The sequence below is a fragment of the Falco rusticolus genome, chromosome 1, assembly GCF_015220075.1.
Source record: "Falco rusticolus isolate bFalRus1 chromosome 1, bFalRus1.pri, whole genome shotgun sequence".
In the NCBI taxonomy this organism is placed as follows: Eukaryota; Metazoa; Chordata; class Aves; order Falconiformes; family Falconidae; genus Falco; species Falco rusticolus.
The window spans coordinates 65582163-65605093 of record NC_051187.1 but is presented as its reverse complement, the minus strand read 5'-3'; the positions used below and the strand labels follow the sequence as shown (position 1 = coordinate 65605093).

The 22931-nt window shown below is 39.4% G+C and overlaps 2 protein-coding genes across 8 annotated transcripts in view; one reads left to right on the top strand and one right to left on the bottom strand.

The window, feature by feature from the left end:
- Positions 1-86: 86 nt before the first annotated feature.
- VPS37A (VPS37A subunit of ESCRT-I) lies at positions 87-22579 on the top strand. Of its 3 annotated transcripts, none has more exons than XM_037382286.1 (12): positions 89-297; positions 4175-4249; positions 5181-5295; positions 6188-6288; positions 7230-7446; positions 8484-8554; positions 10613-10740; positions 10827-10885; positions 10977-11045; positions 13006-13149; positions 13880-13960; positions 22471-22579. In XM_037382286.1, the coding sequence occupies exons 1-11, from the start codon at positions 170-172 to the stop codon at positions 13958-13960; spliced, it is 1188 nt and encodes a 395-aa protein (XP_037238183.1). In that variant the 5' UTR covers positions 89-169; the 3' UTR covers positions 22471-22579. The 3 variants fall into 3 exon arrangements, with proteins under 3 accessions (XP_037238192.1, XP_037238183.1, XP_037238175.1); XM_037382278.1 differs by lacking the exon at positions 22471-22579 and adding an exon at positions 14190-14928; XM_037382295.1 differs by lacking the exons at positions 13006-13149; positions 13880-13960; positions 22471-22579 and adding an exon at positions 12372-12997 and having other exon boundaries at positions 87-297.
- MTMR7 (myotubularin related protein 7) overlaps positions 18028-22931 on the bottom strand; it is a 53413-nt gene continuing 48509 nt past the window's right edge. For 4 of the 5 annotated variants that reach the window (XM_037382246.1, XM_037382254.1, XM_037382233.1 and 1 more), the window contains one exon: positions 18028-22927. In XM_037382246.1, coding sequence (XP_037238143.1) covers positions 22568-22927 — 360 coding nt within the window. In that variant the 3' untranslated portion in view covers positions 18028-22567. The remainder of the gene's footprint in view (positions 22928-22931) is intronic. The other variant, XM_037382264.1, reaches the window with a different exon arrangement.

Here is a 22931-nt window from a genome sequence, read left to right as displayed (position 1 = left end):
GTCACGGGCGCGCGGCGCTGACGCTGCCCGCGTGCCACCGGGGGCGGGGCGCCGCTGCCTCGGCTGCGGGGCGGGGCGGGGCGCCGCCGCGCGTGCGCCAGCACCGGAGCGAGGCCGGGCCGCGGTGCCGCCGGTGCCCCCGCGCCCGCCGGGCGCCGCCGCGGCGAGGATGAACTGGCTGTTCCCCTTCGCTAAGGGCGGCGGCTCCTCCTCGCCCGCCGCGCCGCTGCCCGCCCGCACCAGCCTGCAGCAGCAGAAGCAGCGGCAGATCGAGTCCCTGCGCGGCGCCCACGCCTCGTGAGTGGCCGCGGCCGCGGACGGGGGGGACAGGGCGGGACTCGGCGGCGGCCTGTGAGCCCCGACCCGGGCCCGGCGCCCCCTGCGCCGCCGGGCCTCGGTGCCCCGCAGGCACTGCCGGGCGCGGTGCCGCCCCTTCCCCTCCCGGTGCGGCCCGGCTGGGTCCCGCCGGCCATCGGCCGCGGCGGCGCCTCCGGGTAAACAGGAAGCGGAGTCGCTCCGGTGCGGCCGGGGCCGGCCGAGCCCCGCGGCGCTTCGGGGGCCAGGGGCCCGGCGGGGCGGGTGCTGCGCTGGGAAGCGGGCGGGGCGGGCCGGCCTCACCGGCGGGGCTGCGGCGGAGCCGTGCTCGGCTGCGCCGGCCGCCGCTCCGGGAAGGCAGCGTGGGTAGTTGATGGGGTTTAACGCCCGCAGAGAGCTGCGGAGCGCGTGTGCGGCGGTACCGCCCGCTTTGCGGGAGCTGGCGGTAGGAGCGCGGTTCTTCCAAGGCTAAGGATGAACCGGGCGGGGGGGGGGGGCGTGTGTCGCGGCGCTCTCGCCGGCAGTGGCACAGCAGCGCTGCCGGCTCTGCAAACTGGTTTTCCATGTGCAGTGCGAATTTGCTCGTGCCTGACTGTTCCACAGAAACTGGTGCGATTTAGAGGCTCACCGGAGGGTTTTTGACGCCTGTTCAACAGCCACGCTTTTTACGGCAAAACACTTTCCTTTATCCCGAGACGCCCCAGCTGGGCAGCATGCTGGCCAGTTTTGCCTACTTCTCAGTCTTCTTAAAAGCGTTCATATTTTAAAAGGTGATCCACCCTTCATGTATTTCGAGGTATATTTTCAGTGAGCGTGTAAGCGTTCATCGTGCTTCCTAGGAGGTCTGTTGAGGTGTGATGTTTATGTCTGTCTAGGATGTCTGTTGTAGTGGAATGGTAGATGCCTTCAAAATGGTCCAGAAAAAGGAAGGAGAATGTTCTCTGGTATGTCAGACTGAGACTAGGAGTGGAAGAGATACTTACTGTATTTCCAAGGTTAGTAATTGCAGGTGGCTAGATATCCTAATATTCTGAATTATCACACAGGGCACGTAAGTATGGCACTACTGCCAAGTATTGTTGCTCGCTTAATCTGTTTGGAGCCGGTTTCACAAATGGTTTTGAAACACAGCTCACTTTTTGAGGGAGCTGTCTTTGTGGAGATGCAGCAGCCTAACTAAGAAAGTTTTGCTGTACTGGCCTTACTTGGCCTTTTATTTCTCTCTTTTTTTTTTTTTTTTTTTTTTTTTTTTTTTAACAGGGAGTTTAGCTCACCTCAAGCTAAGTCCTCACAAAAGGTGATTGGTTTTTTGTCAGTCGGCTTGCTGAACTGGGTTACTAACTGTTTGTGTAGGCGCCAGTTCAAGCACAGACAGAGAGCGAATGGACCCTGCAGCCAGGAATGGAGAGCAGTCTTGGGGAGACAGTAGCTGCTCAAATGTGACTTTGCAGCTGTGTTTTCTAGCATACCTGATCTTTCTTGACAGTAGGTATAGAACACCCAAAAATTAGGCAAGGGAAGAAATACCTTCTGGCAGAGTGTACTCTTCTCTTAAGAGAAACTTATTACTGAATAAATCTGAGTAACAGCGCCTCAAATGCTGGTGCTTTTTTAAAGGTGTGGCTATTTGTGCAAGTTTTCAGAAATGCAAAGGTTTTTTGGGGTGGGACCCATGTGCTTGCTTATGGACTCCATAGCAACACAGACCTATAGGATAAGAATATGCATTAAGCATTGCAATACAGTTGTTTCCTAAGCAATGATTGAATAATTGTCATTCTAGGGTTTGTTTTGTCCGATAAGTATATTTAGTCATTCATTTATGTGTATGCCAGCTGTTACTCATGAAATGCTCAAAATAAAATTCTTAGCATGGTGTGTTACCTGAGTTAGGTAAGTTTGTTTTGTGTTGTCTTAAGTCATAAAAGCCCAGTTATATGTGATCTTAATTTTGTTAATGTAGCTAGTCTTCCTTTTCAGGATCTGTTATGGGTTAGAAGCTTGATACCAAGTTTTTGTGAAAAAACTGTTTTCTTGCGATTGCTGCTGTTTTAGCCAAAGTTAAAATGTGTGATTTTTCCAGTGTATCCATTCCCACTTGGGGAAGGGACGACTAACTTGATCGGTTCAAGGTTTTGCTTAAATGAGGTTAGAACAGTTCGAACAGTTCTGGAGGTTCTCGATTTCTTGTTTCTCTCTCCTTGTTCTCTCCCCAGTTCCTACAGGTTTTGCACATGAGTGGAACATAATTATATACCCTTCTCTAAAGGATTTTGTAGCAGGCTATTAAAATGCATAACAGATGATTACAGGGCAGGAATGTGCTTGAGAGATTCCAGGAGAATCCTTCAGTTAATAATGAGGAGGTGGTGATTTCAGTGGGTGGTGTATCACAGTAGAGCCCTGCACTCCGATTTGAATGGTCCTGTGCTGAAGATACCTGATAGTTTCTTCAAACAGCGAGTCGTTTCACAGGGAAAGAGCAGATGCTGAGTTGCCTGTGAGAGGAGTAAGGTCAGGCTGCAGAAAGCAAGGTGCATAGCTACGTTTGTGTCTTATTCCATTTATTCTCAAAATCCTGAAAACCACAGTTTTAAATTCTGTGCATAAATAATGCTTTGGAGGGGTACAGAATACTACTAGCACTACGCTTAACACACATTTGCAGGTAACGTGTTTGGGGTTTCTTGAAGAAGTAATTGTATGGAGGGGCATTTCTGAAGCTGGGTGCAAAGAGGCTTTCTGGGAACACCAGGCTGCCATTATTGCCTTTTGGAGCTCTGTTCCCTCCATTTATAAGGCGGCCTTAGAGAGGTGAGGGAGGAGAATATTATTGACCAGGTACAGGCAGGAAATATATATGGAAGGGGAATCGATCTGCTTTTTAAGTTTGTTTTGGTTGAGGCATTGTAAGATGAAGCTAATTTTCTGTTCTCCTTTCTCTCCCAGTCCCAGCTTAGGTATGTCTGTATTGTTCAGAAATTCTGCTTCAGAGCTAAGTCTCCTCCTCCCCCTCCTCCTCCTTCTCCTCCTCTTCATTCTTTGGGATGCCATCTTTCAGAACAGTCTTGCTGTGCGTACAAATTGTAGAGTGCTTTGAGTATTAAAACAACTTCCTATTAATGCAGCTGCATTAATAAGATTTTTCTCAATAACTATCTTGTTCCAGGAGAAGCAAATTTGGATTTGATCTTACCAGATTTCATAAGATACATGTTTCTTCACTTGGTGCTTTTCAGGGGGGTCTTTGTTTTGAGTGTCACTGGATTACAGAGTTTTACATTCTTTCAAGTAGCTCTTCTCCAGATTATTTATTCTTGAAAATGTCTGTGCAAGTGCATAGAACTTGGTGCATGTGGAAAAAACTACTATTAAATAGTAAGCTAATCTGTTAAGGCAGAAGGCCTAGTGTGGTGTATGTTCTAAGTACTGATCTGTAGGCAGTGTTGCAGGACAATAGTTGTGAACCATGTGTAATGCCTTGTCAAAGTAAATGTTTTATCAGAAAAAGTCAGTATATGAAAAAAAATCACTGATCTGGTGGCTTAAATTAAGCCACTTAAGTGGAGATATATAAGTTGAGATTGTTGTCAGATCAGCAAGTAGCACAATTTCTCGTACTGTATTTCTATTGCTTGGGATCATGTATACGGTCTGAAAGTTGAATCTACTATTTTTTTGTTTTAATCTCAATATTCAGTGTAGCATTCTGAGGCATATTAACCAGGCTTATAAATTTTCTTCTCACAAGGCTTTTCAAAACTAAACTAACTACGAAGGTCTGAGGTGATGCCCTTTTTCAGACTTCGGGCTGTTACATTGACCATGAATCGGACGCTAACAATTTCTTCTTTGACAGCATTGCAGAAATTCAGAAAGATGTGGAATATCGACTGCCGTTCACTGTAAACAACTTGACAATTAACATTAACATGTAAGTAGAGTGAAATGCACATCTTGAAAATTAAAATTGTTCTCAAAAATAAGTAATAATAGAACATAAGTGGCTCCCATCTCATAATTAATTTCAGGAACTGTAACCTGGATTTGCATTAATAGTTGTAGTGATACGGGTGAAACTAGTTCTGTAAAAGATGAAGATGCTCAGCTTAAAGCAAAACTATATTTTGCTGTGCTCAGCTCCTAAGATACCTGTGTGGTTTTAGTTGAAAATAAGTAGGAGAAAAACACTCGAGAGTTTCTGATGACTTTGAATCCCCCTAAAACTGAAACTAACCTTAATTAGTAATTTACTAATCTGCTGTAACTCCTAGCTCTTAACGCAGTGAAGCTTCTGGATCGTAAGAAGTGATTTACTGTAACATTTCCTATTAATTTACTTTGGGTGGTGCTTTTTCTCTGGCGAATATTAATGGTATTCCAGTCACAAGTTTTTTGTTACTTTAGCTTGATAACTTGCCTGATATTCTTGCAGATTATGCTGCATTGTCATTGCAGTAGTAACATTTGTATTAGAAAATAGTTTCGTTATGCTACAGCTTTTTCTTTGTCTGTGTACATAATTGCTTCATTGTTATACTACAATATTGTAGTAAATGCTCTCTTCAGTTCCATGGAAGCCCAGTATTCTAATATGTCTGACTTCCAGTTTTGTAATTGAATAATCCTTTTGTGTGCTTCATTGACTGTATTTCAGAGAATCTAGAACGGTTTGGGTTGGAAGGAACCTTAAAGATCATGTAGTTCTAACACCCCTGCCATGGGCAGGGACATTGCTCCTTAACTCTTATCACAGAAAAGTAATTTTATGTAATTAGTAGTACTTTTTCTTTGCATAAGAAGCCTTCTTGTGCAAACTTCAGCATGGGATGTAGCTGTAGTAATGATTATTCTTGTATTTGCAGCTTGCTTCCACCTCAGTTTCCTCAGGAAAAACCAGTTATCAGTGTTTTCCCACCTGTGAGACATCATTTAATGGACAAGCAGGGAGTGTATGTGACCAGTCCATTAATAAGTAATGTATGTATAATCTGTAGTTTCACATATGTCTGCTGTTAATAGCAACTTTAATACATGTCACACTACAGTATTGCTAATACTTCTGGTAAAAAAAGACTAGTGCAGATCCTTATCCCTCTCAAACTGTATTTTGAATGGTCTGAAAACAAAAATCCAGTAGTGTTCAGTATACTGCTATTTAATCTCCTTCTGCTACTGAGTATTCCATGTATTTAAAACTGTTTTAAGTTATGATGGCTTAGAAAGCTTCTATCACTTTTCTTGTTAGTACCAGTAGCACAGTTCTTGTTTCTGTACAGTGTATTCCAAATAAGGAAGAAGGATGCTTTAAGACTGTTTTGTAATTTAGTTCTTTCTATGCTATTAGAAATAGCGTAGTTCTTTCTATGCTATGCTATCTATTAGAAAGATGTCAAGGTTTTGGCTCTAATACTCAGGATTTTAATGTGCTGTTCTTCCTTTTTTTTTTTCTTCCTCTTTTCTCTGCCAACAAGGATGTAGTAGTTTGGTGGGGTGGGGTGAGGTTATGATTTTTTCAGAGTGCAATTAATGCTTTTTGTCTCAAATCTTGATTTCTCCCCTCCTCCGCCTTTGTTTTCACAAATGTAATTTGGTCAGTAAGGTGGGGGGTTTGGGTTGTTTATTGGAAATGTAATTGATTAATTCTTGATTGGTAATAGAATATACAAAAGTCTCTTAGTTTCTGTTCAGTTCTATGGGGTTTTATCGTTTTATTTGGAGCTGATGTATACACAGTTTACATTAGCTGATATGTCTCTGAAATAGCTTCCAGCACTGCCTTGTGGATATAATAAACAGTCAAGTTCAGCACATTTGGAACTATTGGATTCCAGGTGTAATTTTTCTTTCGCATTGTTTTTTTTTTTACCAGTTTACAATGCACTCAGATCTTGGAAAAATTATTCAAAGTTTACTGGACGAGTTTTGGAAGAATCCTCCAGTTCTGGCTTCTAGTTCAACATCATTTCCATAGTAAGTATCTATAAACACGATGAATGGAACTATGTGTATTAACTTACTTTTTTTCAAAAGAGATGAAATCAAGTATTAGGAGAGCAGGAACAGACATAATGTAGTGGATGTATTGGGAGATGTAGATTCCCTGCTCTTGTAGCATTTCATGTACGTGCTTGATGGCATGATTACTTTGAGAAGAAACACTAGATTCCGTTGGAGTTACTGTATTAACATGCTGATGTAACTTCGTGCTTCTGTTTTCTTGAAAAAGAATAAATGCATATGTTATCAGATGAAATCTTGAACTTGCTGTAGACCATGATCTGAGCCATTGTGTGTCTTCATGCTCTGGTCATATTCTCCCGGGCTTAACAGCTTCTGTTGCACAACTACGCAAGAGAAATTGTGCAATTTAAAGAACTGTATGAAATACACAAAAGTGGTCTGAGACATTACAGCTTTATCAGTAGAATTACGGTTCTCATGGCTGACAGTGATACTGGGTTTAGATGCAGCTGCAGTTGTGAATGTAAAAAAAGAAGTAATTTGTGTTATTTAGAAGTAATTGTGTGTTGCCCAAGCTGTTAAATGCTATACCATAAATAAGAACTAATGTATGACACAGATGCATTTTTCAGGACTTTTACATGGAAACACTTTGTATTTAAGTTCTCATAATTTTTTGAGAAGTAGTTTTCGTTTTAATTAAGAGTGTGAGTGTGTATTTGGCTGCTCTATAAGAGTATAGTTTGATGAAGCTGTGTATTATGTTGCAGTTTAAGACATAAAGTAGACTTACTACATTGGAAGTAACTGGAAACAGACAATGCAAAGTTTATGGTTGTTTAAAAATTCAATCCTGTGTCATGTATGTGGTGTAGTGATTATAATTCAAATGGTAGGATGTGGTGTAAGCAGTTGGTTGCTCATGGTTGTGGTTTTTTATTTGTTTTTAGCCTTTTCAACAAACCGGCTGGAATGCCTCCTTACGCTCCTCAGGGGTTTCCATTTCTTCCTCCATACCCACCTCAAGAAACAAACAGAACAATGGCAGCCGTGCCTGTTGCTGAATCAGTTTCTTCAAGCTACACTACAGACAAGCCTGCTGCTCCCTCTTACGGCTTGATCCCTGATCTGCCGCTACCTGTTCCGACAGCAGAAGCAGTGCTTCAGGTCTGTATGCCGAGTTTTGGTGCTTAAGCTAAAGCTGTCAGACACTGGGGATAATGGCACACAGGGCATTGCTGCAAAACTCAAGGGAACATTCAGAGTGACTGCACTTCATTGTTTTGCTGGTGCTAGGAAAAAACCTGTTATTTTGGCTTTGATGAAAAGTTTTTTAGGGCAAACTTGAACTCAGATTTGTCTTTCTGAGCTTTAATGAAACGTGTTATGGTAAATATCTTCGAATATACTTTTTTTTTGGAGCTGCAGTCCCCCATAGTGCAGCTGTAACTGTTTCTTCAGTCATAGAAAATGAGATTCTTTTCTCTATATGGCATTTCCTGCCCAGAACCTATCAGGTGAGAATGATGTGCAGTCTCAAGCCTTTATGTGAATTTATTTCTCATTTTCATGCTTGAAATAGCTTTGCTTCATGGATCTTGTATGTGTGTACTCACAAATTCCCTTTCACTGATGCACTCTGGAAGGATTTTTTTGAATATCCTCTGTAAAAACTTTACAGCTAAATGTTTGGTTTTTATAAAGTCTTTTCTTTAGAAACGAAAACTTTCTTAATCTTGGAAGATGCTTTTGTGGCTTTGTAGAATTTAAAATTTCTACATTCTGTGAAGACAGACTTTCTTTTCCTTGTCTGAAAACTTTTTCCCATGGGATTATAACTTTAAAACCACATGATAGAGATCAAAATGTCAGTCTCTTTCTCTGTGCTCACTTCCTTGAGTTATAGTCCTCCTATGTGTTTCACGGCTCGTTCAGCTGTTACCAAATGGAGGACGTAGCAAGACAGGTTATTTTCCTCCAAAAGTGACTCATCTTTTGTGACATGCCACCTCAAACATCCCCAAGTATTTTGTTGCCATGGTTGAGTTGAGACATCTTTTTGGAGGCTAGTGCTACTATTCTTTCTGCTTTTCCTACTTTTCTTGTTGCTGGCAAATACTCATCTCCAGTTTTGGATTAATCAGGTTAAATATCACGAAATTGCTCTTTGAAAATCTACTAAGCATTTCTAAACTTCTGTTTAGGTTGGCCAGAATGGATTTACTTACAAGATGCCTGATGTTCCTGAGACATTTCCAGAACTCTCAGAATTAAGGTAAATTTTCAGAAGGTGCCAAAACATTCCGTAGTCATTAAAAGGCAATTACCACTGGTCTGTATCTGATTTTTGTCAAAAGTCTGTATACATCGCTGAAATGTTTTTGTAGATAACATCAATAGGAGAACTACGACTTAACCAAAATTGTAGAGTTAGGAAGTAAGCCAGCCCTGCATTCAACTGTGCTGCTTGTTTAGGATTTTCTCAACAGGAACAATACTTCAGGATTCAACACCAGGTAAAAGAGCATTTATTTTTATATTTCCTAACATACTAGTGTTCTGTTGTCTTCCAGTGACTTAATTTCTGCTAATATGGTAAGCATACCTTTTGAAGGAGGAAAGGGGACAAGGAAATGGACTTGAGACTGGTTTACAGATTGCATTCTCTTAATTCACAAGGACTTTGTGAGCAGCTCAGCATGTGCAGGGCGGTTGGGTCAGGTATATCCAGGTGGTAAACATGCCAGGTGTCCCAGTGCAAATCACTTCCACATCTAAATACTTCATACACATATTACACAAATACTTTAATCAAAAGCATGTCCTGTCACAATTAAAAAAAATTGTATTAGTTACTGTTCCCAGCAATTTTTTCAGGTCTAATGAGACAGCCTCCTGGATCATTTATCTGGGATTAAATAGATTATACAGATTAGCTATTAATTCTGAAAGGATCTTAGGAAATTGGTTGCTTTCTGATCTCACATATTTATGGTGTTGTCATAGTTCAGCACTTGAAAACTCCTTTCAAAAAAGAAAAAGACCTTTGTTGAGAAGGTCTTCTGTTTTTTGGGGCATTTTTTGTTTACCTTGACACCTTCCTAAGAGCCTATTTCATTTAGCTAAATCAACTGTAATTTCTGTTGTGTAGAAGAAAGCTAAGGGTTTGGGGAGGAACTGTAATTTGTTTTAACAAAACATTCAAACCAAGTCTGGTTTTTTCAAGACGACTGGATTAAAATTCCATGAATCTTCTGGTGGTGGTTAATCACAAATGGTAATGCAGCTGTTCTGCATAGCTCTGTTGTGTCTAGGTGGCAAAGGTTTTGGTAGTTGGGGGTGCTGCATGGGTGGCTTTTGTGAGAAGGGGCTAGGGGCTGCCCCTGTGCTAGGCACAGCCAGCTTGGCAGCAGACCCACTGCAGGACAGCTGAGTCCGTTGGTGAAGTGAGTGGTGCCCCTATGAAAACACATTTAAAGAAGAGCAAATCCTGCAGAGGCAGTGAGGATTGAGGGGAGGGAGTGGAAAATTGTGAGAATCCTGCAAACAACAAGGTCAGAGAAGAAGGGGAAGGAGGTGATCCAAGTGCCAGAGCAGATACTCATCTGCAGCCCATGGAAGTTTTGGAAAAGACCAGAGTAGAACAGGTGTTTCCCTGTAGCCCACGCTAGAGCAGGCTGTCCTGCCAGGAACTGCAGCCTGTGATGGAGAGGGACCCGTGCTGGAGTAGGGGAAGAGAGCGAGGAGGCAGGAGCGGCAGAGACAAACCGTTACAGATGGGGACGGCCACACCGGCAATTCCCCTTCCTCCCTGCACTGATGGGGAATGAGAGTGAAGTTGAGCCTGGGGTCAAAGGGGGTGAGGTGTTTTAGTTTTTGTCTTTCTTTTTCATCATCTTAATATAATGGCAATATAATTAATTTTTCCCAACCTGAGTGTGTTTTGCCTGTCGTTGTATAATTGGTAAGTGATCTCGCTGTCTTTATCTTGACCTACAAGCTTTTCCTCTATATCCTGTTGAGGAGGGAGACTGAGAGAGCAGGTGGGCGGACATCTGGTAAATGGCCACGGTCAACCCACTGCAGTAGCATCAAAAAACACTTCATAGGAAGTAAGGCTTGAAATGAGAGGTACTTTTTAACATTAAAGCTCACTGCTGCAGATAGTAGAACCCACGGTCCAGGAGAAAGGGGAAAAATAAGCTCTGGTCATGTTGTATATCTGTAAGTCCCAATAAATGCCTCAAACTTTTGACTTTTGGCAGAAATTAGTAACTCTACACGTAATATTTGCTGTTAGCTTTAAATGTGCTTTCTTTCTGTTTGAATGTAGTATATCGCAGCTGACCAGTATGAACGAGCAAGGAGAAGTGCTACTGGAACAGTTTGCAGCTTTACCACAACTGAAGCAAGTCATTACTGATAGAAATGAGTTAGTGAAAAGCATTGAAGAGCTGGCAAGTAAGATGTTAAAACATTAGCATCTGTGTCTGTTCTGCACATTGAATCCTCTAAAAAAAGGCAGTAATAGTGATTTTGTTTTACAGAAAAAAACTTGTTGCTGGAGCCTACTCTCGAGGCAAAAAGACAGATGGTGTTGGATAAAGTAAGTGGACAATAAAATCTTTTTCAAAAATACTAGCTGTAACATTCTGTTTTTTTCAGGGGGAAAACATTCTTTTTCTTCTTCCTTCCAGTATGAGCAACTGACACAGATGAAAGCAGCCTTTGAAAAAAAGATGCAGAGACAGCATGAACTTAGTGAGGTATGATCTCTATATCATATTATCCTTTAAGACTACTTCAATAAAACTGAAGTTTTGATTTGGGTCTTTAACCATAAAGAATATTCTTCTAGTTAAGCCCTTAATTTTGTATGAAATGGATTCACATCAAGTATGAAATGAAATGGAATGAAGTACCAAACAGTTGGAAAGCAAAACAGTGTTATGGTTGCACAACTGGGGTTTTGGGTTGTGGTTTGGTGTTTTTTCTTTAATGCTACAATACAAGCAAAGTTGGAAGAGTGTGATGAGCTTTTAGAGCTGTTCATAAGTACAATCCTGGGTCAGACCAGTTTTAAGAATAGAAGGCTTTTTAAAGAAGGTTTGTTTAAGTAATGATAACCATTTAACGTAATGAGTTTGTAAAACCGTACCAGATTAAAATGATTCAAACGATTGCTTCAGAAACTTAAATTCTGTGATTCACTGGGTATGCTTACTGTGGGCAACATGTTATATGTGCTGTCAAACTTTGTACATTCTAAAGAGCAAATAGGGTAAAGTCATAACTTCAGAAAGCAATTTGGGGAAGGAGAATGATTTCTTAGCTTGTTTACCAGAATATGTCTTAGAAGATGTAACTTCTCATAAACAATTTCTGTGCTGAAATCATCCTTATTTGCAAGATTTGTCACCTGAGAATACAACCGTCCATCAAAATATAACATGCATAGTACCTGAATATCAAAATGTCCACAAAGTAGCAAAATAACAAACAGAAAGTTACGTGACAGCAAACTGACTGATTTCATAGGTGATCTAAATGAATTAAATGATCCCTCACTTGAAAATCAGAATAGTCTGACTCCTATTGCCTCCTTTCTGTGTGATGTAAGTTGGCTTTAAAGTGGGTGGAGGTAGTTGGCATTGAGAAACTTTCTGTTTCTGTAAGAAGCCACCTAAAAACAGGACATATTACCCCACTGCTACATTACCTTTTCTTTTGTCTAAGTTAGATTTGCTGGTTGAATTTAACGATTGTTAGGAGACTGTGAGCTGAGGAGTTGCAGATGGATTTTTCTGCTGTTTTTCCACATATGTGCTGTATCTTCATGTATTGATGTTCACTGTGCGCTACCTGGTATCTCTTGTTATCTCCCCTTAAAAGTTCCAGACAAGTCTTTTTACTTGTACTGTAGATGAATTTTAGTCATCTTCTATTAAAGCAAACAGTCCTTATTTTGCACAAGATTAATTTAACAGGAAATTTCTGATTGCAGTTTTATAGTACCTAAGTAAAATATTTTTCATGGGGTAGATGGACGGTAGTCCGAGCAACTAAAATCCATAAATACCTTAATTTTGCAGTTCTGGCTCTGTACAGACTCCTACTGAAGACGTGAATCATGTTCTGATTAACTGCCCAAACATATTAGAGGAAAAATAATGAAATTACATGCAATAAACACAAGTAAGGTTTGAGGAACAGAAGAATGAGTATACTGGTTTAGATTAGCAGGCCATCTACTTCTTGAGTAGGTGCTTTTTCCTTTCCTGTCTTCCTCTCCACAGTCATTTCAAGGGTATTTAAAAGCTGAACGGTAAGTGCTATTTTACATTTTTATACTTCTCAGGGTCGCTACTGAGTTTCAAAAGTAGACCCTATGTATTGAAGTCACTTGAAACACTAGTTCTATTCAGAAGTCACATTTCCAAGCTCTCTGCTGTCTGACAGTATAGGGTAAAAGTTGAAAAGCTTTATACATCTTTTAGAATGACTGTGCATGAAGACCTAAACTAGCAATGCTTTTCTCACATTGGATCCTTTCTAGTTTAACAAGCTGTGCTGTTTCTTGGACATTAAGCTTCCATCTGGTCACTTAGGCTTTTATGTAATAATAATGCTCTTCACATAGTTCATGTTTAGTCATTTATCTTTCTTACCGGAAATGTAGGTTTTGATGGACAGTTTAATATTACATAGGAGTTTTTATTTTCATAGAGTTGCAGTCCAAGTGCTTTGCAAGCCAGACTTAAAGTAGCTGCTCATGAAGCTGAAGAGGAATCTGACACTATTGCAGAAGACTTCTTGGAAGGCAAAACAGAAATAGATGACTTCCTTAGTAGTTTCATGGAAAAGAGAACAGTACGTAATATACAAATTATTCTAATCTGAGAGATCTACAACACATAGTGAATAAATTTAAGACCTAAGAGTTTGAGCAGTTCTGTGGTACACAACAGTGCTTTAATAAGCTCCAACAGAAGAAAATATCCCTAAGTGGCTTCAGTCTGTTTAGAATATAATTTGTGTTGTGAAGGCACATATTTTTTAAGGCAGAAGTGCAAAGGTCTCCCGCATTAGACCCTTGTCATGTGTTGTAGGTTTTTTTGTGCCACTGTCTTCTATAACCTGTATAGAGATACAAGGAAGGTAGCCACATGGACAAGTTTAAATTTGGTAAGTTGACATAGAATGACACATTATATTAAGCAACCTTTATGTTTAATTTATTAAACTTCTTAAACTAATTATTCTGTTGATGGCTATCACCAAATAAGTAACTGAGGTTCAAAACCCACTGTTCTTGCTCATGCTGTGACAAGAGCAATTTACTGGGTAGCATACCTTTCTTTAGAGGTGCCTATAAATGCATTTCATAACATAGGAAACTATTCTCTTGTAAGCAATTGTGAATGGAATTATCTTACCAATACAGACCGTTGTTCGGCCTGAAGCTTGGAAGGGAGGGGGTTCACAGGGCTTTCTTTTTTTAAAGAGCCTGCAAGGTAGCTAAATTATTAAAGAGAAAACATAGTATGCATTATAGAAATATGCCTTTCAGGATTCACTCTTGCTATGTCTTGTTTTGTAGCTCTGCCACTGTAGAAGAGCCAAAGAGGAAAAACTTCAACAGGCAATAGCAATGCACAGCCAATTTCATGCTCCGCTATAGGTAAACTGCTGCTTTAATATTTGCCGTTAAGCTTTCTGTTTTTTAAATAATTCACCTCATCGTCACACACCTACAAACTGCTAACTGCAAATGAATTTGTTGCAATGCTCAGTGTTCTAATAATGCTTTCTGTGCAAATCAAGTATGTACTGCATCTGTTGTTATGTTTTAAATAGAACTAACTTCTGGAGAAATTAAAATATCTAATTATAGAAATTTGTCTTTACAGACTTCCTGCAAACTACACCTGCCAAGAGAACAAGTGAAAAACCCAATAAAGCACACTTTTTAATAACTATTATTTGCAAATAAGCATTTCATCTTATATGGTTGTATTTATAGAAGAGATTGTATACAGAGTTGGGATGGTTTTTGTACAAATTAGAATGTCTCTTTATATTCTCATTGTACTCAAGAATCCTTCTATTGCAATCTTTGCACTAATTTCTTGTATTTATTGTTGATAGTTCCTACTATATTTAAGTTCCTGCTGCTATACTCCATTCTTCAGAGACTGATTATCTAAACATGTAATTTTGACTAGCTTTTTACATTTTTATAAAAACATAATTCATATCTTTTTTGTATTTTGAATTTTAAGCGTAGATTTGGCTTGATCTGTGGAAGAGTTTGAGATAAGTGGTGATAGGGCTTTGGAAACTGAAGAAGTTCATAATTTGAGATTGTTAGTGGATTTGATTCACAAGCTGTCTTTTCTTGAAGCCAAAACGTTTAAGAACAAGTTTTTTACTTTTAAGTAATATTACAGAACTGAGTATAGCCTGTATTGTGTTTTGGATAAGTAGATTTGGATTAAGCAAAGGATGTGTTAGAACAAATTATATTGGAATCAAAACAGAATAAATGATCTCTGTGTAGATTTGGTATGTTGCTCAGTAGCACTGAAGCGCTTGATTTCAGGAGTGGCTTGGTACCTACTATAATTAAACACAATTTTCATCTCACAATTTCATTTTCACATTTGTTTTTGCTTATAGGAGAATAATCAGATCACCTCACAGTTTCTGTTTTATGCAATATGAGTATGTTCATCATGTGAGGAACTCAAAAGCACTTTACAAAAACTAGTTCTGAAGTTCTTTGAAGTAGCAGTTATTTTTTTCCTAATTTTAAGCAGCAAAGAAACTAATTTGGCTGGAGTTGCATAGTGTGTTATGTTAAGGCCAGTGATTAAATTTGGAAGTGAGACTTAATTCTGCCCTTTAATCACTGAACCTTTCTTCTGGTGAGCTGTCTTTTTTTAGGGTGGGGGTATATCTGGTGAGAATGGATAGGACCAAGTGCAGTATTCTATAGGAGAAAAATACAGCCCCTACAGAGATGCATGTGTGGTCTCTCTTGCTGTTGCAAAAAGACTCATTCTTTCTCTTAACCTTGTCAGCGCATTAGGTTTTCATGGAGATAGTCAAGTTCCAGAAGAACAGAAGTCGTCGTACAGTTCTGAGACATAAATAAGATAAAGCACTGATTAAGTAATGTATCAGGAATCCTGCTTCTTTCTGATCAGGAAGCAGTCTGGAGATAAACCTCTTAGCCAAGACACTGGCTCTGTGTTACCTAGATAGGGTCACAGAACATCACGGATTCAAGTCTTAAACTAAAGCACGTCAATCCAAGCGAACACTTTTCTGTATCACTAATCTTCAGTCAGCCCTAAACTTGATGCTCTTCTAGCAAAACGCAATAAGGTATTTTTTCTGACTTGGAGAAAAGCAAGTAAATTTTGGAGCTGGGAAAATCACTTTTAAGTGCAAGAAGTCTGTTCCACAGGCTAGTGAATCTTCAAATGGGGCTTTAGTTCTCAGCCTTATCATACTCTACAGTACTGTGGTTGTCTGTCTTAAGCTACTGCCTTTCAGGGTGAGTAAACTATTCACTGGTACTTGATGGGATTTTTCTTTGTAGAGCTGGTCCAAGTTCTGAGATTAGATGTTCCAAGAAAACAGAACTGTGGTCCACATCAAAGAAGATACTTGGGTGCCTGAAAAAATCAACAGGTTGTATGTGCCGTGGTTAAGCAATAATTTTAGACTATCTTCCAAAAAACGTTTCTCCTGACGGTGCATAGTACTGCATGAATATTGACATAGCACTTTTGCTAATGTGCTAACTAAAGCCCTAATTAAAAATGAGATTCCTAAGGTTTCCAAGCAGTTCTGGACTTGGGTCTCTGAGTAGTGGGATTTCTGCAGCTCTGGAGGAAAGTTAGATTTAAGTCATCAGTGTTGCCTTCTTGGCAAACTCCGTCTGGCTTTGCGCGCAGTGTACAAGTTGGTTTGGGTCTTACTCAGAGTATCTAGCTAACAGTCTTTATTAAAGACTAGATACAAATTCTCTACAGGGCTGGCTTTCTGTTGCAGTTTCTTCACTGTAAGGAGAGAAAGGTACAGGTGACCAAACGTCTGGTGCTCTTCCTGAGTTGGGCTAGTATCTTTATACATTCTATAATGGCATGAAATGACAGACTTCTGTCCTCATCTGCTGCCTCCTGTTGAATGTTGTGTGGTGTATTATGGTGCTCTACTGTGACTGAACTCTCCAGCCAGGTCACCTACAGGAGATTTGCTTCCCAAACCAGTACAAGTTCTCAACACTTCAGCTTTTCCTTACACTTTTGTGAGCAAGTTTACAAATACAGAACTTCTCCCTGCAGTCCTGATGATAGTGGAGGACAGTCTAGAATAAAATGTCACGATTCAGGGCAAGTTCTTAGTACAGTGTTTCTTGTTCAGGGATATGAAAGTTTAAGGTCTTCTCTTTTCTCCCTTTCTATTCTCTCTCCTATCGTTCCCATTCATAAGATTACTTTTTTCCCATATTTTTTTAGCCCCTTCTGCGGTCACAAACCCATCCTCTAGAAAAGCAGCACAGAAGTCTGTATTCAGTGGCGTGCTAGGTTAGCTACAGCTATCCTGTCGCACACAGGAGCAGCCAGCCGGTTTTCTGGCCTTTAAAGGACAAGCCAACCTGCTGCTGGTTTGAGGTTGGTTGGTTTGTTTGTTTGTTTTTCTTTTAGTCCTACACTGGTTGTGCCAATGGGAACATTTTTCTTCATAGGTAATCATCATGCTTTTACCAGAAGACTCAGTAGAACACTGATAATGCTCTGTCAAAGTTTTAGGGGGGGGTTGGCTTCTAGCAAGTGAAGCGCATTCCTTGCCTTGTTTTGCTGAAACATGGTGAGTAGGTGTGTACCCAGCTTTATAAACAATATCCTATGAAGTGTAACAGAACAGCAGCTGCTGCTAGATGCATATTCTACAATCTTTTAAAATGTGTCAAGCGAACTCTTAAGCAATCTGGAATGGTAGGCCACATACAGTGACTGGTTTCCCGAGAGCCTTGCACTGTGTCGTACTTAGGCTGAGGTGTTCTGCCAAGTAGAAAAGTGAAATAAATGAGCGAGAAATTAAAAAGTAAGGAGGTGGGTTGTCTCTTGCGTTGCAGTAGTTTGGGATGGGGTGAGGGTACATTCTGTATTGTAACTGCTAATTGAGTCTGGGGTTTGCCTAATTTTAATATCTGATCTTACTGCTAAATATTTTCTGTGGCTGAGTTTAGGCCTCTCGTTTCTTCCCTTAGTCTTAAATCCAGTACTGAGTTCTCCATGTAACAGGTGTAACTGATGCTGTTGCAGACCAGAGAAATTTTAAAATGTAAGTCTGAAATCAAGTAGGTTTTGTTTTGGGGTGATCTTGTATACAACTAGTGTTAATGGTACATTCTGCTGAGGCTTACGGAAGAAAGGTTTCCTGGATTTCAGAGTGTAATGGCATGCTAACCTTTCTGAAAGATGGGGATTATCAGGCGCGTACAGCTATGCTAGCCACTACTACAAGCCAAGAGACTATAATAAAGTTCTAAGCAGTATCTAATGATCTACTGTAGTTCTGTTTGCTCTGTACATACTCCTGCAGTTTTGCCACTTTGGACCTTGACCAGATGTGGACGTTAGAAATCTTTTAGTTTTTTTGTCCAAGTTCCTAGTCCTGCTCCCTTCAAAGACTTAAGATAAATCTTTAAAAAAAAAAAAAAAAAAAAAAAAAAAGAGACCTTCAAGTAAAACTGAATCAAAACGCTGGCAAAAAAGTTAAGTCCGTTATCACAACCTTACTGTGTACATTATTCTGAACAGTAAATACTGTAATGTGTTAAACTTAGAAATAAAGGCTTTGGGGTTTTTAATATGTCTTGTAATTGTCTAACTTAAAGATAGAGTTGGTCATTGCAGGATACAGAATTGTGTAGGAAATGGATGCAGTAAGCTACTCAAGGACAAACTTCTACTCTTTGTGTGTAGTGATTTGAGCTTTTCCTGTTTAACTCTTCTAAAAGCAGTAATTCTTGGAGCCACCTCCACCAAAATGGGCTTTGAAAACTCTTACTCATCTCTGGCTACTGCTTTTCTAAATGCCTTGTTTTGGTCAGATGCCTGTAGAGATCAAATTTATATGTAGTAATAAGCTATAAAGAAAGTTTGTGTATCAATTATAAGGGAATACCTTAACATAAAGAATTGTGTTCTTTAGTCTTCAGAAACAGAATAAATTAATCTGAATAACCATGGCAACCAGCAGACTTAAAAATGAGTCCTTCCCTGATTTCAGTCACAACAGTTCTGGTGGACCTGTAAGAGTTCATTAGCATCTTGCCAGAATGATTTATATTGAAAGACCACTAAATGTTACTTTAAGATTTAACGTGATTTGATTTGCTGGCTCCAGGTGCTTTACTGGCAATATAAATAATATAAATAAAGTTGAATGCTTATTTTACCTTTCCTTCGCATCACCCCAATCTCTGGCACGTTTCTGGCTTCTCTGAAATTGGGGTCTGCTGTATGCTTGGCCGGAGATCTTCGGCAGGTTTTTCACTAGTTTTGGTAATGTGATAAGTTTACCTACTTTTAACTTATCCCACTACACGTTCCTCTCTTCCCAAATAAATTGTCAGTGACTTCACTGTCCTTGGACAATTTTTCAGTCACTGCGGCATTTCCCTGTCTCTGCACTACAGCGTGTAAGGGTGACTAGCTAACCTAACGGCTACACTCAGCCTTCAGCCCATGCAACCTTTAGCCCAACCCTGTTGCCTTGACTGTGGTGTTTGTGATATACTTGAGGACTCCTGCGTGTAGATCAGGGCAGCGTCCACATAAAATCATCAAGTTAGCTGGTCAACAGTGATGAAATGCTTATCTTCATTGCAAAGGCTGCCTCCTTGTTGCTGGATTTTAATTGTTACTAGCTTGTATCATCAGACGTCTTGCATGCTATGCAAACTGGTGCTCTGGCTTGCCACAGGCTTCAAAGAATGTGGTTCCCTGCCTTACTGCTAAGGAAGTTTACTTAGAACTTAAAAGTTCTTTACTTACTTAAAAAACTTTACTTAAAAAACTTTAAAGTTCACAAAGAACTTTACTTCCCTGCCTCTCTCCTTTTACTTACTTTTTTCTTTTTCTCTCCTTACTTTTAATGATATTCTTCAGTCTGGGTTGTGCCCTCCAACTTCTTTATTTTTCATCTTTTCAGAATCCATTACCAGTTTACCAGCTTCATCTATGTCTTATATAGAGCTACCTAGAAAGAAAGCTTTACTAGCTGCTTTTATGTTCTTTAGATGGTGACCTTTTGTAGAGGAAACTTCAACTGTTCTATCCCATTGCCATCAGTGTCCTTTAGATGCCCATTTTCATGCTAAAGAACAGCCTGAAGCTATTGAGGCTAAAATGACACCATTGATATCTGTAATGCTCTTTAGTCCTTTCTTCCCAGCAGTTACGTTCCTGTGTGTCCTATTGCAAATTACAGTCAGCTTATGCCAAATTTGCAAGGATTTGCAGCAGAGGGGAGACCCCACAAGGCTATGAGAAATCAATGTAGTTTATAGTGTGGTTTTCTCATGCTTCTTGTTTTGCATTCCCTAAAAAAACCAAACACAAAAAAACAACCCCCCCAAAAAAATAATAAAATAAAATTAACTAAATTGACAGTTTTCTTAGTTAGATTTCTCTACAGCTTAAACTAAAGGATTCAAGTATTGAAGGAAGGAAGATACAAAAATCCCTTGATCTCAGTGACAAAGTCACTGGAGTAAATGAACTGTATTACAAAAGTTGGGAAAGCAAACCTTTGTTTCATTCACTGGTGTGAAATAACATACACTAAATGACCCAAGTGTTTATTTGGAAGTGTTTCTCAGCAGGCTAATAATGGCACACATACATACATTACAATGAAAACAGTAGTAGCTAATGCTAAATTCCAAGGACTGAAAGACACATCACAGAGAGCTGCTAAGTAAAGGCATAATACAAAATGTTAATATGTTAATATTGTAGTTGTACAGCTAATTACGAGGAGTTGCATAAGCGACATGAAGACAGTGCTTTGAATCTGCATATATTGCTGTTCTGCATTTATTTCTGGACATGTCTAATAAGGACATAATACAATCATACAGAATTTTACATTTTGAAGATATGCAATAATATTGCCCATTTTCAAACTCATTTTTAGGCAGAATATTTGTGAGGTTGTTTTCGTTGCTGACTTTGCAGCATGTTTCTTTAGTTTGAGAAAACCCATTTAAAATCTCCTTTAATACGATAAATTTTACAGGCTGTGTTCAAAATACGAAACATTTTTAAAAGTACGATTAAAATCGGGGCTTCGTTTATTAAAAATTCATAAAGATTAAAAAACAGAAGGCTAGATTCTCAACAGAGTATAAATTATAGCTGTATTTATTTCAGCTAAGCTACAGTGATTCATCAAATTGAGTATCTGACCTTTCCAGTATAATACTAAGATAAATTTTGTTGTTAGGTATTGAATTCTTTGTTCAAAGGCAGCAGCTCCCTTAAGAGGGATTTTAATAATACTGAAGTTTACCTAGTCATTTTTAATAACATCAAGTTCATAGAACAGAATGAAAAGCTATTCCATAAAAGCAGACTGAATAATAAAATCTAGAACTTCTGAACTGAGGTATATTTATATAATTTAGTTCTGCCTGTAAGTCCATATTTGATGGACTAGTATGAAATGCAATCAAATTAAACTTATATTACTACTGCTTTACTTTACTAGAATTCAATACCACATTGTCTCCAAGCAGGTAAGAGCAGCCATATGAATTATATTTTTAGCTGTGTGCTTTAATTAGAAACAAACAAACAAACAAAAAAACCCCCACCAAACACTTGGAATAATTACATCCCAATATGGAAGCCTTTTTAGTGAATTTCAAAACATCCCAAATCTTAAACATTTTTCAGCGGTTTACTTCCATACCTATGATTATGAAAGCTATTACTCCCACTCTTAAAAAAATACAAAAATTCTTAAACCAAACCAGATTAACCTTTCTGTTATGGTGAATCAGTCTTCTTAAGTTAGCATTGCCATGCTCTGTTCAGGTTGGCAAATGCTAAAAGAGAAATCTTGTGTGAAGATAAAGAAAAACCCCTTGACTGTAGTTAGTTTATTTTGAACAGTAAAATTTGGAAGAAATAATTGTTTAGAACAGTTCCTTTATGGGCATAACCTTTCTGTCGTTCTGAAAGTGACACTTTTGTAAGTGATTTCTGTAAGTGATTTTTGGATTCCTTGTTCTCTCTACTGTGTATGTACCTCAGTCACACTTAAATAAAACATTTCTAAGTAGGCATCAAATAGGCTGGAGAATTGGGGGGTTTCTTACTTTAAAATTTTACCTTTATATCTTATGTAGGCTGTTTGGAACAAGGGTAAGTTACAAACAATCAAACTTGAGAACAAACCATAAAAGAGGCTAGAGTATACTGCCTAACACACCTTTCATTGTAAGGGATGCTTTATCACAAAGGCTGTGAGTATCGTTATGTTCCTTGAAGTTTTGCTCACAGAAACTACTGAACTTGCAGCACAGGTTGAGAGTTGAGTACACACGGGATGCATTCATGTGCAGCAGCAACAGCTTACTAAAGGCTATTTTTGCAGGATCAAAGCTTCATTTGTCCCCTAAGAAAGCATGTCCATTTGTTAGTTTTACTTTGCTGTAAAGGATTCTAGTAGGAGAATATGCAAAATAATGGTTGGAATTCAAAATGTAACACTTCCCACAAAAAAAAAAAAAATAGGTGAGGAATATACACAATATGTCTGAAGGCAAAAGAACTCTACAGAAGTAAGTTTTGACTGATTCACCAGTAAGGCTAACACTAATGAATCTTCAACCTCGTCCCTGTGTATAAGAGAGTACTTTGGAATTTCACGTCTTTGGAGAAGAACTATTATTTTGTACAATAAATAATTATGGAAATGTACAAAGGAATAATTATGTACAGCACTGATAAAACAAATACTACATTGGCTTGACTACTATATATAACAGCAGTTATTACCTTCCTTTAGCATTATGCCCTAAAACTAATAATGGCTTGTTCTGCTTAGATCTTTACTTACACAATTGCACAGTAGTTCCCTTTCTTTGGGTTATTTCTTTAGGCCACATACCGCTCCCATTCTTCACCCCATGAAAAGATGTTGTTCCAGACTGTGAGGGACTCGGCTTCACCTGGATCCTTGCTGTTGCGAAGGTATTTCAGACTGCCAGAAACACAGCCTCATCTGAATCCTTGCCACTGTCTTCACTAGGCAAGCAGCCACCCCCGCTTGGGGACCTACAACTTAAGTCCTCCACGCCAGACTCCTGATCACTGTTAGCCGAGAGGTCAGGATCCGAGCTTTTCAGGTTGTCCTGTGTCAAAATCAGGGCTGAATCTTCTTCATCCCCTTGCGAAGGGCTCCGCGATGGGAATGATTTTAGGTCGCTGCTATACTCCTGCGGAGTGTTAGCTAAGCTGTTGCTGGAATTAAAAAGCCCTAACTGTTTGCTTTGGTCTTGTTGCTTACTCTTGTCTTTATCATTGTCTAATTGTGATTTCTGAAGATTCGCCAACCTCTGA